We start from the raw sequence: 18047 nt of genomic DNA, 5'->3' as shown, positions 1-18047 counted from the left end.
GGCGCGACCAATAACGCACGACACACGGCAAACCAATCGAGGCTATTCACTGGAAATTCCGAACACCTGCAAAGTCCAAAATCCAGTAAGTAAGTAAGCAAGTAAGCATCATCAACAGAATAATTAGCAAATTGCTCATTCATTCAACTTACTACAGTCAGTGTGAAACAACTGATCTTAAACACAGACCAGAGAAACCATGAATGGGATGGGAATACAATTACAAATAACATTTCCATTTGTTCGTAACATACATAGCAAAATAATAATAATATTAATAAAAAGCGTAATTACACATAGATTCAAAATTGATACAAAATTTAAAAAACAAAAAAAACAAATTGCAATGCGTTTCGGAGGACCTCCGCCGAACCCCTGAGACTGGCTCACTGAACCCCTGAGGTTCGGTCGAACCCAGGTTAAGAACCACGGGTCTAGAGAGTAGAGAGATATTGTTTCCTGGCTCTCCTGAGGGTAGACACACACACTTGTTCCGGGCTTTGTGAAAGGAACTGAGATTGCCTTCAGTTGGATTGGCCTTCCATGAGGTGAAGGCAAGTTGCTTCATGGCAACTGCCTCACCACAAGATTCTGTGTACCATGGACGGGAGGAAGGATTTGACAACTGAAGACGAGATTGGATAGATCTGTGCATGAGAGAGAGAGCAATTTCTTTGGAAGAATTCCCAGGATGAGTTGATGTCAGTGGCAGTAGAGATTGGAGACCAGTACAGATGATTGATGGCTGCTTCAATACCCTGCCAGTCGGCCTGAGTGAAATGCCAGGCTGGTCGACACTGAGGAGGCTCTCTGAGAATGGCCAGAGAGATGTCCACTTTAACAAGGAAATGATCAGATGAACCGATTGGAGCAGAAGAAGAACAGCAGACATTTGCAGGAAAGTTTGTCATAACCAAGTCGAAAAGAGAAGATACTTCATTGACTGAGATCTGGGTCGGGAAATAGACAGATTGTGTCAGTCCCAGTGAGTCACAGAAGTCCTTTGCTGAGGTGCCATGGCTGGTGAGAAAGGAACCCACACCCAGCCAGCTGGCATGATGACAGTTGAAGTCGCCACATACGAGGAAGAGAGAGTTGGGATGAGTGGATAGAGGTTGGTCCATGGTGTCAGACAGCGAGATGTAAATGGAGTCATCACTGTTTGGTGGATGGTGAAGAACACATATGAACAAAAGGTGGGGGCAGAGGGGAAGCCGTAGCCAGAGGTACTCCTGGGGATGTGGTGGAGAGAGGCAGTGCAGGGAGAGTGAGGAAGAGAGTTTTTGATAAAGATAGCAACCCTGCCACCAGGACGAGGCTCAGGTCTATCACACAGAAGGAGGGAGTAACCAGGAAGAGAAATTAAGGAATCAGTGTCATATTGAAGGAGGAAAGTTTCTGTTAAGCAGATCAAGTCTGGCTTGTCTGAAGCAACCTGTATGGAGAGATCAGTCAGATTTGAGCGAAGGCCCCGGATGTTTGAGGTCCATACCGTTAATGAAGAGGAAGGGGGAGCATCGGATAATGGACAAGGGAGGGGAGGGGTATGGAAAGATGAGGGAGGAGAGGAGGAGGTAGGGAGAGCTGTTGACAGTGTGTCAGAGATTGCAGGAAAGCTAGGAGAAGGGGAAGGATGAGGAGAACAAAAGGTTTGATGGTGATGGGATGAGGCACAGTGAGGTGTTGTTTGAGGATTGGCAGAGTGAAGTCGAAGGTTGGAGGATGTGGAGGTATGAGTTGGAAGGGAGAGGAAGCGTGGAGTAGAAGTTTAGAGGCAACTTTGAGGAGGAGGGGTGAGAGGATAGAATTGAAGAAAAGTGGTCAGGCAGGAGTTTTGAAGGGGTGGGGTGAGGAGGGGAGATTTGAGGGAGAGGGGTGATGGGAAAGATTTGAGGGGAGGGGTGAGGAGGGGAAATTGAGGGGGAGTGGTGAGCAGGGAGATTTGAGGGAGAGGGGTGAGGGGGAAAATTTGAGGGTGAGAGGTGAGGGGAGATTTGAAGGGGATGTCTGATGGGGAGAGATTTGAGAGGGAGGGGTGAGTGAGCTTGGAGATTTGAGGGAGAGTTGTGAGGGGGGAAAATTTGAGGTTGAGGGGTGAGTTGGAGTTTTGAAGAAGATGGGTGGGTTGGGAGTTTTGAAGGAGAGGAGTGAGGGGGGAGATTTGAGGGGTAGGGTGGGGGGTGGGGGGGAATTTGAAAGTTTTGAATGATTAAAGAAAATCGAATATTTATTACAGACTGGGTTTCTTGAGATATTCAAATCAAAGATCCGTTTGAGAACGTTAGAGGAGGGGTGGATTGAAAGCAAGTTTAGAGAATGAAGAAAGGAAGAATTGTACGAGATTGAATTTTTTTTGTGATGGAAAGATTTAATGAGCAAATTGATTGCAGCCTGTTGAACAGGAAGAAAAAAAACGAATTGTAGTTTACAAAGGAATACAACATGGCAGGGGGGAGTTTGAACATTTTTAAAGCAAAACCACCGGTTGAACACGTGGGCACATACGGGGGAGGGAAGAACACGTGGACACGGGCGGGGGAGGGAAGAACACAAGGACATGGGCGGGGGAGGGAAGAACACGTGGACACGGGCGGGGGAGGGAAGAACACGAGGGCATGGGGAGGGAATGGTTTTCAACTTTGTTTAACTGCCAGATAGACCGACTGAAAAATTATCTCTCTCTTCTAATAATTATCTTTTGACAAAATTATTAATTTGTCCTCTCCATATTTCATAATAAGGCTTTGGTGAAAATTTGATGACAAAACTTAAATAGTAAATTGAAATTTCAGGTCAATAGAATGAAAATTAATGATTTTATGTGATGCTGAACTTTGACCGTGTGACAAAATTATTAACTTACGTTATTGGTATTATCATAACTAGGGCATGCCCGTACTATATATAAGCTAGGACGTGCCCGTACGTGGGTGCCCGTTCCTTGCCAAAAAAAAAAAAAAAAAAAATTTGTGTAGGGGTGTGTGTGTGTAAACATCCTAGGGCGTGCCCGTACGTGGGTGCAAAAAAACATGCGTGCAAACAACAACAACAAAAAAAAACTTTGAAACCACGTGGCAGTAACGACCACAGAACCCCCCCCTCTATTTACATGAATGGTTTGGTCCATTCGCAACGACCACAGAACCCCCCCCTCTATTTACATGAAATGGTTTGGTCCAAAGCGAACGGCTTGCGGTGTTTGGTAAAGAAATCGCCATAGCTCGGTAACTACTTGTCCGATTAATTTCAAACCTTGAAAAGGCACATCCTCGGGTCCCCAGCAATATACCTGGCAAGTTTCAAGTATATCGGACCGGTAGTTGTCGAGAAACAGCGGTCACAGACAAACATACACACATACACACATACACACATACACACATACACACATACACACATACACACATACACACAGAGATTAATGGAATTATAGATAGATAAAGCTTTGGTGAAAATTTGATGACAAAACTCAAATAGTAAATTGAAATTTCAGGTCAATTGAATGAAAATTAATGATTTTATGTGACGCTGACCTTTGACTTATTGACAAAATTATTAACTTGCGTTCTCCGTATTTTCATAATAAAGCTTTGGTGAAAAATTTGATGACAATATCTCAAATGGTAAAAAGGTTACGGCCCAGACAAACACACAGACAGACACACAGAAGTGATTGCAAAACCCCATCTCCTGCTGCGCTGGGGACGGGCTAATAAACTCAAAAAGCAATAGGGCATATAGGCTTATCATGGCGGTAACGTACGAATAAAGGGATGCACAATCTGCACTGCCAAATGAGTAATAACCTTTTTATGACAATTGTCTTGTACTTGGGAGAAACCTGTGCGTTAAAGCTTATAAGATAACCTAATGATTCACATCGAACCCTCAATGAAAGATTACTCCTTACTTGTTGGAAAAAATAATGGTTCCAGTAATACAAACAAACAAACAATGATGCACATGTCGTAAAGCAGAAAACACAAAGTGAAACAGACAACGTAGCTGGTATTCTGCAAATGGCGGACTTTCTCGACACGAAACGGGAGAAACGAGTTATGTAGGCAAGCATTATGGCTTCTTCATACAGATCCACAGTGATCCTAACATTCGTAAACCACAAGGGGGCGCTCTATAACTTTATGACAGGATGGTTCGTCAAAGGTAATCATTGGAGGAGTTTGAAAATTAGCCAGGGTACCAGCACCATGGGATGCTTAACATTCAGCAGCAAAGGAGGTGGGACACCAGGCCTATCAGGACGAAATACCCATTGATGCAGGACGTTGCCCGCAAACATGGTCAGATGACGGTTTACAGTTGACCTGGAAATCAAAGAGAGTTCAAAGGTAATCGAGTTCAAAGGAGTTCAAAGGTAATAAGTATGCTACCTCTGAACTAACCTGTATTCTAAAAGTTATGCATCGCTATTCATGATAGATAAACTAGTCGTCGAGGAAAAGATTGCATTGCCATGTTACCGGGACGCATGGCCCAACCAGTCGAATGGGCACCATGGATATGAAGCCAGAGACCTAAATGACCAATGTGAATCGGCTACAGAAAACAAATTTAATATGAGTTATATTTAACCATTTTACTGAAAAGTTAGGCTTTATTTGAAATAGACTAGCGCATGATCGACGCTAGAATAACACCCACGGTGATTTAAAAAGAATCTGCTTTTCCCCGTTAGACTAACAGAAATGTGAAAAAGTAGAAAGAATTGTGAAAGGAACAAAGGTCAACGAGGTAACCATCTGTATAAATCGAAAATGTAGCTTAACCAAATTAAAATCGCTTGTTCTCTCTCGTCACTTACCCAACTCATCCACCAAGTTTTGTCATAAGTTATCCACAACTTTTTGAAATATCATGGTATAATAAATTTTTTGGCACAATCTCTCAATGGTGAAGTATCACTTAAATTTTTTATAAATGATCGTATCTGGATCCGGATTCGGATCTTCATAAAAATCGAATAGATTCTTCCTCGTCACACACACAACCTGTCCACCAAGTTTCTTTTGAATCCGTCCAGACCTTTTTGAGATATCTTACTATATATATTATCTTTCGGTTGCTAAACATACTCATGTGGTCGCAAGTTCTATATGAGTACGCAGTATTCATTTTGTCATAATTTATGATCTTCATCGTTGAAGTTTTGTACTTGTCATATTATGGCGTCATAATGCAGGCACATATGACATCATCATTAACATATGTTATTCCCCATGGAGAATTCTTTACAATTAGCCATGTCTCAATTTTTTTCTATGCAGCGCATAGAGGTACAAAGTTTTTCGTTTTTTCGAAGATGACCTATGACATCATAATTATCTTTAAAAAAAATTATATAGAAGGAGGTGCACCTATGGTGAATATTTCATATGTCAATCGGACCAAGGGTTAGAGAGAAAATCATATTTATTCTGTGCGGACAGACAGACAGACAAACGGAGTCAAATGTAATACCCTCTCCTCAGGTGAGGGTAAATATGTGGTGCACAGCATGATACTTGTGAAAACCCTAATATAAATTCTTGACCTTTGGCCTCTGTTGACCATTTGGCCAAAGTTGACCTCAAAAGTAATTGGTGGTTGAATTCAGTGACCTGATATGAAAATCCTCTTCAAATTTCAAGTCAATCGGATGAAAATTGAGGATTTAAAAAATTCCACCTTAAGTTGTTGACCTTTGGCCTATGATGACCTTTTGGCCTATGTTGATCTAAAAAATAATTAGTATTTGAATTCAGTGACTTTATATGCAAATCCTCTTCAAATTTCAAGTAAATTGGATGAAAATTGAGAATTTTACAAACATGGCCTATGTTGACCTTTTGGCCTATGTTGATATCAAAAATAATTGGTGGTTGAATTCAGTGAACTGATATGCAAATCCTCTTCAAATTTCAAGTCAATCAGATGAAAACTGAGGATTTTAGAAATTTGACAAAGTTGTTTACTTTTGGTCTATGTTGACCTTTTTACCTCAAAATCAATAGGCTTCTTTATAATGACCAAGTCTACCATTTAGTGATGTTTCGTGAAGATCGGTTTAAAATTGTGAAAAGACAACCCAAAGAGAACTTGTGTCATAATTGTGATGTCTGTGAGAGGGTCTCATGAAAAGGTAAATGTGCTTTTTGGCTGTGCTTGTTTATCCATCCTCACCTTACAACCGTGTTGGACCCCACTGTTACTTCCCAAAAACACCACCAATCACATCAAAACTAACAGAAGTTGCCAGCGTTGCTGGGGGAAATTCATTGAAATCCTCGTATAGTTAAATTTGTGTTTTTGACAACCTCAACACACGATCTTCATTATACATATTACTTAATCACTCTCAAAGATCTTCAGAATACATTTTACTTAATTGCTCCTGGGCCGGTATTCATAAAGCTACTTAAGTCAAAGTGGGGCCACTAAGTACTATCTTAACTTAAGCGGACCGAACAAGTGGAATTCAATATGCTACTTATCTCATGGAACTCACTTAAATCGGCCCCTAAATTTAAGACACCTCCGAGGCAGTCTTAACTTTAGGGTGTGTGGTTACTAGATTGAATATTCTGTCATTCGGTTCAGTTCGCTCAAGGGATATGGCAGCTCTGATGTTGGCAGTGCAGTTTGATACAGACCGAAGGCGGGCAATGCGTCGCGAACGTGTTTTTCGTGTCAGAGTTCACCCATTGGAAATTTACAATGACCTTCAGCTTTATCAAAGGTATCGTTTGGATCGACAAACAATACTGGATCTTGCTGATATTATTCGCATTGACCTTGAACAAAGGACATTTCGTAACCACGCTCTTCCAACTGAACTGAAACTACTCGCAGCCTTACGTTTTTATGCGACCGGATCATTCCAACAGGTGACAGGAGGTACAGTTCATATATCTCAACCAAGCTTATGCCGTATCATTTCACAGGTAAACAATGCACTGCTTCCATTGATGGGAGAGCTGTGAAATTTCCATCCCCGGCAAATATACAGGGTATAATTGCAGATTTTTACGATATTGCTAATTTCCCAGGAGTGATGGGTGTCATTGATGGAACTCACGTACGGATCCTGGGTCCAACACAACATGAATGGCGATATGTGAATAGGAAAAATTACTATTCTATCAATACTCAGGTAGTAATGGATGCGCAATGCCGTTTCATTAACATTGTGCCAAAATGGCCAGGCAGTACCCATGATTCTGTGATATTGAGAGAAAGTGCATTGGCACAGAGAATGGAAACAAGAATGGGTGAAGAAGTTCTTCTTGGAGATAGTGGATATCCTGTGCGACCATGGTTAATGACACCGTTTTTGAACCCAACCACTGCAATGCAGCGACGATACAACCGAGCTCACAAACGAACACGTTGTTTGGTTGAACGAGGCGTTTCCACTGTCTTCACGGTCAACTTCGATACTCACCACAGAAGGCCTGCGAAATTATTGCAACTTGTGCCATTCTGCACAATATTGCAATAAATAGAGGATTACCTGATTTTGATGAGAAACCCATCGAGTTACAACCACAACCAGATGATGACGATGAAGAGAATGTGGTTGTATTGCCGGACAGACGCATTGGGATGGAAGTTCGGAATCAAATAGTCAACAACCATTTTGGATAAACAGTGAGTATTATAGGTTGCACGAAATGAATAGAACACAAACTATATAGGTCCTTTATCGATTTTATTCTCTTATACTGATATATTCTGATCAGGGCAAGTTCATCAATTTTTATGGTGTACAGCCACATGCTGAATCACTTGGATAGTTGTCGGATGTGTCTTGCCTTTGGTTAAGCTTTTGCCTTTTTATTTTCAGCACGTCGATTTCAATTGCTAACTTTTCCTTCTCCATGGTTAGCTTTTCAATTTCAAGTTTCGCCCTTTGCTTCTCTAAGCACAAGAGTCCTTTTTGCATTTGGATAAGTCCATTATTTTCATCTAACTTTTGCTTCTTGGTTTTCTCCACAGGGATGACCGCAGGGGGCATGGATTTGGTAATGTTGAAGTAGGGCGACTTCCGGACGACTTGGTAAAATTGAACACTGCTACTGATGGGGGTGGGGATGGACCACGGACTTCACTATCAATTTCATTCATCGGAATGGGATCGGTGTTCAAGGAAGTCTCATTTGTTGTGCAGGATGAACTGTAAGGAAAGACAATTATATGTGACAGAGACGTTCGAAGCATTGCTTACATTTTGATATGATAACAACGCACTGAACATTCATTATGCAATGTGATTCGGTTGTGCCTACCTCGAACTTGATGAAGTAGATTTCTCCTTCGCCTTTTCTCCCATTAGTCCACTATCGACTCCTCCTTCTATGCCATGTATGGTGGGGTCATCCTCGCCCAAAATGGCGGCAATCTTCTGTGACAACGGTGAAGGTTCCTTGGGTGCGGGCCCATCACCTAGAATAGAAATGTCATTTTTAAAGTTGACATGCATTGTCATCATTTTTATTATAATTTTCAATTGTAAATTTAAAAATCTGCCGTTTCCATATAGGCATTGAGTTCAAATTTGAATCAGTATAGGCATACATATGTAAAAATACTGAAATTACCTGTCTTTGATAATTCCTTCTTGTATTGCCGATATTCCTCCTTCATTTTACTGCACAGGTTTTGCCACTTTTTTGCACCTCTGCCAATGTCCTTGCCACTGCATTATGACTATTCAGGGCGGTCAATATTCTCTCCCAAGCCAAGTGTTTTTTTTGGGGACGAAACGGTTGGCCCAAATTTATGGAGAATCACCGACATTTCTCTCTCAAACATATCCGCTAGTCGGAGTTTCTCAATCCCGGAGAAATTCGGTTTTCTCTTCCTCTTGTCCATGCTGAGTGTGAGAAGACGCTCTTCATGCACGGCATTTATAGCAATTCAACAATGACTTGGCCTTGGAACTCAGTTATAACTGTTGTTGGTCTGTCGTCAAACCACAGAAAATTAACATAAACGGCAATGAAATGTGACATCGAGCCATGGAAACCACTTGAGACAATCTTCATAACTTTATGCGGGACACTCAGCTAAGCAGGGTACTTAAGAGTGTTTATGAATTTCAAGATAACAACCCCACTCAGCAAAGTGGGGTACTTAGCAGTTAAGTGGTCTTAAATTAAGAAGTTATATGAATACCGGCCCTGAAGGTCAATTATCTGGTTTTATCTGGTGTCAATTTATTTTTATTCAAACATAACCCTCGACCTTCCTCTGGATGAAAGAGGAGGCCATGCAAAGTTTGGTCTCACTGGTTCCTGCAGGGCCCAAAATGCAGTGTTCTAAAGCTCTAAATGGTCAAGGGTCCAAGCCCTCTAAGCTGTCTGAAAGGTGTAAAGGTTCTAAATGGTGTTGAGGTATAAGGGATGTGAAGGGAATTAAGGGGTGTAAATGTCTAATGATTCTAGGGGTCTAAAGGGTATGAAAGGTTGAAGGGATCAAAAGGTGTCCAAAGTGCTGAAAGGGTCTTAAAAGTAAAATGGGTCTAAAGAGTCTTAAGGGGCATTTAGAGGTATTTGGGGTCTTATGGGTCTTTGAGGTCTTAAAGGGTCTGTGGGGTGTTAAGGGTCTTCGGCATCTTCAGGATCTTAGGGGTCTTGAAAGGTCTTGGGGGTTTTAGAGGGACTTAGGGGTCTTAGCAGTCTTAAGGGTCTTTGTGGTCTTAAATGATCTTAACTGTTTTGGGTCTAAAGGGTGATAAAATGTCTTAAGTGTCTTCGGATTCTTTAAAGGCTGAGGCAGTAGATAAAAATACACTTGAGACAATTCCCGGGTCAGACTTCGTCTATGTGCCACATGTGGTGGTTGTCGGCCCAGGGTCATTCTTCAATAACTGCACAATTGCTGTTACAACATAATTATTGTCCTGTCCGCAGCTAGTTAAGACCAGCCTTGGACAAATAGCCGAGACAGTTTTACTCACAAGGCGGCCAGCCGAATATATAGCGGTTATTTTTTGCACGTGCGGGACAGAAGAGATGCGAGGTATTGATCTCAAGAAACACAAGGGTTTATTCCGAAACCACAAACAAGTAAACATGACAAGGAAATTCAACAAATAAGATTTAATGAAAATAAATCAAGAAATAAAATGAAGGCTGAGGTAAAACTAAATCCTATTTGAGGTACCTCCACATGCAGACTCAAAAATGGACAAGGGGAAAGATAAAATAAATCAAATCCCTTTTTATAGTGCTGGTGCTTAGCTCTGGCCTCACAAGTTCCTTTGTGAGGTTTACAGCTGGGGATGAGGCTCAGATCTCGATGTCCCTCCGGCAGGAACCCAGCACAAGATGGCGGCCGTGCCGTGCCCGAAGTAGGCACCGGCATGGGGCAAGCAGACAGGATGGCCTCCTTCACCTCATACGCGGCCTCCTCCGCCTCCGGGGAGCACCATAGCCAAAACCTCCTCACTAGCGATATTGCAGAACCGTTCCAAAAGCTATCCTCACAAACACACAATGGCCAAGCTCCTTCTTGTTCGAGCAAGAACCAGCCGAGAGAGAGATAGCCAGAGAGAGATGCGCTCTTCCTCCTCCTCTTCAGAGCCAATCACCGAACGTCCATCACAGTTCACCCCACCCACAACCTCTGGGCTAATCATGCCCCTTAGGGGCGTGGCCTGTTTCCTATGGTCCTTTAGAGGCAGGGCTTAGTCCGATCGGCAATGTTCGGGTTCTGTCGGCAGTTGTTGTCGTTAAACCGAGGTTTTTGTATGGCCGGACGTAAAGGGAAAGTCACAGAGGGAAATCACATACTGGGGAATACTAATTTATTATTATTATTATTTTTTTTGTATACTGAATCGAGGCTCGTGAAAGAGCTAACATTTATTTCACAAACAAATCAACCAGACAAACAAAATATACAAAAAGAGGGAGCGGAAGACAAGATGGGGAGAGAAGGGGAAGCACACAGCCACAACATTTGAGAGCAGGGAGAAGTGTGGGAGGGAGAGGGCTTGGGGGCAGGAGGCGTGGGAAGGGGAGGGGGGGGGGGGGGAGAGGTATAAAACACAAGGGGACCGAAATTAGCGGGGGTAGAAAAGATCAAGGTTTTGGATGGGGGAGGATAAGAGATGGTGGTGAACAGCTGTTTTAAAGACCTGGAGGGTGGAGTGGGATTGAAGAGAGTGAGGGAGTTTGTTCCAGAGGCGGGAGAAAAGAGGAATGAAGGAGTGAAGGTGAGCAGAAAGTCTTGATTTTGGCAGTTTAACCATAAGAGGGTTGCAGGCAGATCTTGTGCGACCTGTAGGAATATTTGGGGGACAGAGCACAGAGAGGGCTGGGGGGGGGCAAGGCCAGAGAGGAGTCGGTAGAAGACGGAAAGACCACCAACCTGCCTGCGGTGAGTGAGTGAAAGGCCCTTGGAGTTAGCTTCATCGCGGGAGATTCCAATGATTCTGAACGCTTTGGTTTCAACAGCGTGAAGACGGGCTAGGTGTGAGGCAGGAGCACCAGACCAGAGGGGAGAGCAGTATTCCATAGAGCTGCAGATGAAAGCCTTGTATGTGGTGAGGAGCTCAGGTGTGCCAAGGAAGGACTTCGCACGACGGAGGATGCCCAGTCGGCGACTGGCTTTGGAGGCCAGATTTGAAATGTGGTTTTCCCAGGAAAGATCATGGCAAATAGTGAGACCCAAAATCTTGAGTGACAGAACTTCTTGGAGAGGATTATTCAGAAAGTGGATGGGAGGGTTTTCCATTCGGTCTTTTCGGAGAGACATCGTAAGAGTGTGAGATTTATCAGGATTGAAAGACATGTTCCATTTGTTTGCCCAGTCTGTGATTTTGTCCAGGTCTGCAGAGAGTGAGGAGGCTGCAGACTGCTGATCTGAGGGATGAGGAATGGAGCGACAGAGAGTAGAGTCATCAGCAAAGAGATAGAGAGGATTTTCAAGAGAGTCAGAGAGATCATTGATGAAGACCAGAAAAAGCACAGGGCCCAGAACACTACCTTGGGGAACTCCAGTCTGAACAGGAAGAGGAGATGAGAGAAACCCATTCAGGGCCACACGTTGACTACGACCAGAGAGGAAGTCCGCCAGCCATGCGTGGAGATTTCCATGGATACCAAAGGAGCAGCGTTTGGTGAGCAGAGCAGGGTGCCAGACCGTATCGAAGGCACGTGAAATGTCAAGGGAGACAGCTCTAATTTCCTGTTTGGCGTTGAGGACCTCCATCCATTCTTGAGAAAGCAGAAGCAGCATGTCCAGAGTAGAGTGACCAGTTCTGAAACCAAATTGATGATCAGAGATCAAGCCATTGGAGAAGAGGAAAGATTTCATATCTGAAGCAATGATGGATTCCATGACTTTGCTGATAATTGGGAGAAGGCTGATTGGTCTGTAGTTGCTGGGATCTGTTTTTGCACCTTTTTTGTGCAAAGCAGTGATGTTGGCTGATTTCCAAGCAGATGGCAGATGACCTTGAGCAAAAGAGAGGGTGAAGAGAACAGAAAGAGGGAGTGAAAGAGTGGAAGAACATGATTTTAGGACCCGTGGGCTAATGCCGTCAGGACCAGTTGCAGAATTAGAGTCGAGGGTTGACAGAAACTTTTCCACCTTGTCAGGAGGAAAGGACACAGAGTCCAGGAGCAGCTGGGTACGTCTGGGTACGGTGGGTACAGAGAAGGATGGGTTTGGGACACAAGATGTAGAGGCAAACACAGAGTTGAGGCATTCAGCTTTTTCACGTGCGGAGTCAGCCGTTAAGCCGTTTGTGGTGAGGGAGGGGATGGAGGGGGAACAAACACCAGAAACAGAGTTGACCAGACGCCACCAGGATTTGGAAGAGGGAGACAGATAAGAGAGTTCGGTCTTGAGAACGGTGAGATATTGTTTCCTGGCTCTCCTGAGGGTGGACACACACTTGTTTCGGGCTTTGTGAAAGTAAATGAGATTTACTTCCGTTGGATTTGCTTTCCAGGAGACGAAAGCAAGTTGTTTCAGGGCAACAGCCTCACCACAAGATTCCGTGTACCATGGACGGGAGGAAGGGTATGACAACTGAAGACGAGATGGGATAAATCTGTGCATGAGAGAGAGCAATTTACTTTGAAAGAATTCCCAGGATGAGTTGATGTCAGAGGCGGTAGAGATGGGAGACCAGTCCAGATGATTGATGGCTGCTTGAAGACCGTGCCAGTTGGCCTGAGTGAAATGCCAGACTCGTCGATGCTGAGGAGGCTCTCTGAGAATGGTCAGAGAGATGTCCACTTTGACAAGCTCATGATCAGATGAGCCGATTGGAGCAGAAGAAGAGCAGCAGACATTTTCAGGGAAGTTTGTCATAACCAAATCCAGAAGAGAAGATGCTCCGTTGACTGAGATCCGGGTCGGGAAATTGACAGATTGTGTCAGTCCCAGTGAGTCACAGAAGTCCTTTGCTGAAGAGCCATGGCTGGTGAGAGAGGTACCCACACCCAGCCAACTGGCATGGTGACAATTGAAATCACCACATATGAGGAAGAGAGAGTTGAGATGGGTAGATAGAAGTTGGTCCATATTATCAGACAGCAAGATGTAGATGGAGTCATCGCTGTTTGGTGGACGGTACAACACACATATGAACAAAAGGTGGGAGCGAAGGGGAAGCCGTAGCCAAAGGTATTCCTGGGGGTGAGGTGGAGAGAGGGCAGTGGAGGGCGAGTGAGGAAGAGAGTTTTTTATAAAGATAGCAACCCCACCTCCAGGACGAGGCTCAGGTCTATCATACCGGAGGAGGGAGTAACCTGGGCGAGATACCAAGGCATCAGCGACATCATGAAGGAGGAAAGTTTCTGTTAAGCAGATCACATCTGGTTTGTCAGAAGCAACCTGTATGGAGAGATCAGTCAAGTTTGAGCGAAGGCCCCGGATGTTTGAGGTCCATACCGTTAATGAAGAGGAAGGGGGAGCATCGGGTCCAGAACAGGGGGGGGGAGGGGTAGGGTAAGATGTGGAAGAGGAGGAAGAGGTAGGGAGAGCTGTTGAAGGTGTGTCAGAGATTTCAGAGATTTCAGAATAGCTTGGAGAAAGGGAAGAATGGGGCGGACAAAAGGTTTGATGGAGATTGGGTGAGGCACAGTGAGGTGTTATTTGAGGAGGGGGAGCGAGCGAGGCAGAAGGTTGGGGGAGATGAAGGTGAAAGTTGGAAGGGGGAAGAAGGAGGGAGGATGCTTTGAGGAGGAGGGGTGAGAGGGGAGTCTAGGAGGGGAGGAGCGAGGGAGAGTCTCGGAGGGGAGGGGTGTGGGGGGAGTTTAGGAGGGAGGGGAGGGAAGGGGCAAGGGGGGAGATTTGAAAGGGATGGGTGATGGGGAGGATTTGGAGGGGAGGGGTGAGATTGGATTTTGAAAAGTGTACGATTCATGGGAAACGAACATTTTTTGCAAAATGAGTTTGAGACCTTCGAGTCAAAAATAGGTTTGAGGACACTGAAGGAGGGGTGGAGTTCTGGATAGTTTAGGGAATGTAGAAAGGAGGAACTGTAAGAGATGGTATTATATATATTTTTTGGAATGAATAGATTTGGTGAGCAAGACGAAAGCCGTCTTTTGTAGGAAAAGTAGAAAAGGGTGTTATAATATATGAGAGAAAATAGTTGTTCAGGGGAGAGATTATACATTTCTAACCACGTGATCGCGTGATTGCGAACGAAGAACGAACGAACAAATAAAAACAACAAATAAACGAATAAGACCTGGGAAGGAAATGTTTTTTTTTTTTTTTTTTTTTTTGAGTAGAGATATTAAACAAGGAGGTATGGGGTGAACGACTGGGACGAAACAGAGAACGAAAATAATTGCAGCGCATTCGACGAATCGCTGAGAGAAAAACAAAACCACAAGGTCGGAGACGGTACGGTAGCCTAAGCCTACGAGTACTAGGCCGCAGAATACTCGATACGCATTAACCGACGATTGTGTATACATGTACGACAAATTAGCACCGAAAATTTTCCAAAAGATACGCTGTAGGTACATACACCGAAAGATAGATACAGTCTCGACAAAAACACAATTGAGAAAGATGACTTAGCTTCGAAAGCGTGAGCGCATGGAACAGCTTCGAAAAGACGTGACCTCACCGTGAGGATTAGGGAACCTTAATCCCTAACTAATTATCACTGCTTCATCCCTCGTGTGAAGACACAAACGATCTTGAGCTGGAGTCTCTCTACTTAAGTACATCGAGATGTGTCCTACGCGTCCACGGTCCATGCTATAATTATACAATCCTACCTTTACCATGAGATTCCTTCATCCACCCCGACAAACGTAACATTATTAATGAATTATTTGTGAAAACTCTTTTTTTCCCTGTTCGATAGTGCTCACAGATAAGAAAACCACATTCACATTTGAAAAATACTCGGGATGGAGGGTATTGTGACTCGGGCAATGGAATTTGATATACAGGGTATTGTGTTTTTTGAGGTTCAGATGCCACACTTCAGCGGCATTACTGGTCAGAGTTCATTATTCAATGTATTACTCTTCCATTAAGTTCTGACTCCTTTTTAATACTTTTTTGTGGTTTGTAACTTAAGAAATTGATTTTAATTTATGTAAAAGATGTTTGTTTGTTTTTTTACAACATTTTGAGCCGTCAAAAGGGTCTACTGGGATCGATTCTACTGGGATCGATTTTGACTGTTCTGAGATACCCTGTCAATGGTGTTATCTGGCATGTCCTAAGGGTTGAACTACTAAATGCTCCCTGAAGTTAAACATTAAGCCATTAGGTGGCGGTTGTGTTCCCCGGCAGCAAACATCCCATAAGAAAGAAAGTTTATTGTCGTACATTTCATCTTAAATACATCAAATAAACATCATTAATTATCTTCACAACAACAAGTCAATAACAACAACAACACGATCGCTTCGGAGAAAGAAGCTGTTTGAGGCCTGCAAGGGAAAAAAGCCTGGGGGTCAAAATTGGGTCAAAATTATGACCCAATCGTGCTATGTATGGCTTACGATTTACTTATACATAGTCTGTTCATCCATCCATCCAAACATCCAATCAAAAACTACAGTTCGGCTATTTAGTATATAGATATCATGATATAATCCTGGATGAACCCTTGGGTGGTGGAGACCCTGAGGCACATGCCCAGCTTGCCCTTGCGTAAATCCGGCCCTGCTTGTAGCTACACATGCTGTGTATTGAAATATTCTGATAAACTTATTACAAAACAACCAAATCTGTTGATATATTCACCATTAGTGCATTGGCATGGTTTTTGTCTTCTATAATGCTCATGGATGACATTGTTCTAGCTCAAATGTTATCAAAGTTTTTTAAAACTTTGATCGTCCCTATTCTAAGATAACGCATATTTAGTGCAAGGTATGACTATACTATCCCATCAAGTCCTATCCTCACGCAGTTATTCTTGGTTTATTATCATCTTTAAGTGTCTATTCTTTGTTCATTATATTTCTGAAATTATGAACATTATTTTGCATGAAAAGAATCATACGTTTCATTATAATAATTTATTTTGAATGCTGCATCTAAAATAGGACATTTATCGTAGAATAACCCCCCAGTGCAAAAAACGCGAACATACAGACAGACAGACAAACGACCAATTTAATTATATTAGATAGAATAGATGTGGATAAAAGTAAAACTCTCTGGTCTGTACTTGCCCCACCGTTCTAATCCCCAATGTTCCCCCACCCACACCACTGTGCACGAGCGCGGGAAGTGGCGGTGCTGAGGGTACTGCAGCACCCCCTGCTTTTTCTGTATTGTTTAACTGCAACGCAATAACAGCATATAGTATGACATTGTACTATACACTGTATGTATGCCACTAACCTTCAGCACCCCCAACTCAAAATGCTTTCCAGCGTCCCTGCCCCTGTGAATATAGGTTAATAAACTGTTAGATTGAATAACGATGTGGTGGAGACGTAGCGCAGCCTTGATGGACCGAACGGCTCGCTTGCGTCCGGCTTCCATGTGTTGCGGAGTAGCAGGCGCCGGTTCAGGGGCTGTCTAATTTTAAACAATTTAATATTATAACGTTTATTTAAAACTGGCGTGTACTCATCTGATAATGCAGCCCGATGCTGTCATGAACACGGAAACATGTAATATATATTATAACCACATTAATTAATAACATTCTACGCTTATGTTTAGCGGCGAATGATTGCGATGAATTTCTTTATTTCTGCAATATCGGCATCGTATCAGTCGTCGTATCGTTTCCGCTCAGCCGACAATAATTGTCGCGTTGTTCTTTTAATCTGGTTTACGAAGGAAGGAAGGAGCTCTGTATCCGTTTTTACGAAGGAAGGAAAGAGCTCAATCCGTTTTTACGAACAAAACAAAGACGATGTTTTGTCGTACGTAGCTGCGCATTACTCACTGTGCGGTGTATTAGTACAGGCAGATAATTTGCGTTGCAATTCTGTGATTGCTTCAATCGTCGATTATGTGACAACATTAGCAATTCTGACTGCTTCGATTGTCCCGGAAAGAGGGATCATTTGATGTTGATGCGGTAAGTAACATTATCCCGCTTTTTATCTCTGTTCAAGTTTCCCAGTCCCCAGACAAGAACAGTATGAATACTAGAACGGCACTCTGTAGAGAGCTTACCGCCGCCAGGTGAACAGTTTACGTTTTGTAATTGTATCCCAGAGTAGACCAGAAAATCACAAAACAGAATCAAATTTAATCAAAATCATCCGCCCACAACTTTTTGAGATATCTTGTTCACAGACAAACAGGGGTGAAAACATAACCTCCATCCACCTTTGCTGGCGCAGGTAATAAGTATAATTCATCGCTTGTTTTTAAATTATTTTGCTCTTTTATTCATTGACGATCGTTTTCTTTGTTTGGTCACCTTGCACCGAGCTTGCATCTGCTTTTTCCACTCTTGTTGCCAAGAGTATTTATTTAGATTTGATACAGTCAGTAATTTAACCAATGCTCTTGGACATGAATTATATAATATTTACCTGCGCCACCCAACAAGGTGGATGCAGGTTATGTTTTCACCCCTGTCTGTC

General features: G+C 43.2%; 1 protein-coding gene across 1 annotated transcript; it reads right to left on the bottom strand.

The window, feature by feature from the left end:
- Positions 1-7691: 7691 nt before the first annotated feature.
- LOC144889104 (uncharacterized) lies at positions 7692-16991 on the bottom strand. The gene is made up of 4 exons (XM_078768984.1): positions 16843-16991; positions 8598-8872; positions 8286-8442; positions 7692-8173 (listed from the first exon to the last, which is right to left on the bottom strand). The coding sequence occupies exons 2-4, from the start codon at positions 8641-8643 to the stop codon at positions 7966-7968; spliced, it is 411 nt and encodes a 136-aa protein (XP_078625110.1). The 5' UTR covers positions 8644-8872; positions 16843-16991; the 3' UTR covers positions 7692-7965.
- Positions 16992-18047: the final 1056 nt, after the last annotated feature.

Source organism: Myxine glutinosa, unplaced genomic scaffold (genome assembly GCF_964187855.1).
Source record: "Myxine glutinosa unplaced genomic scaffold, kmMyxGlut1.1 SCAFFOLD_814, whole genome shotgun sequence".
In the NCBI taxonomy this organism is placed as follows: Eukaryota; Metazoa; Chordata; class Myxini; order Myxiniformes; family Myxinidae; genus Myxine; species Myxine glutinosa.
This window is presented reverse-complemented; position numbering and strand designations above follow the sequence as displayed.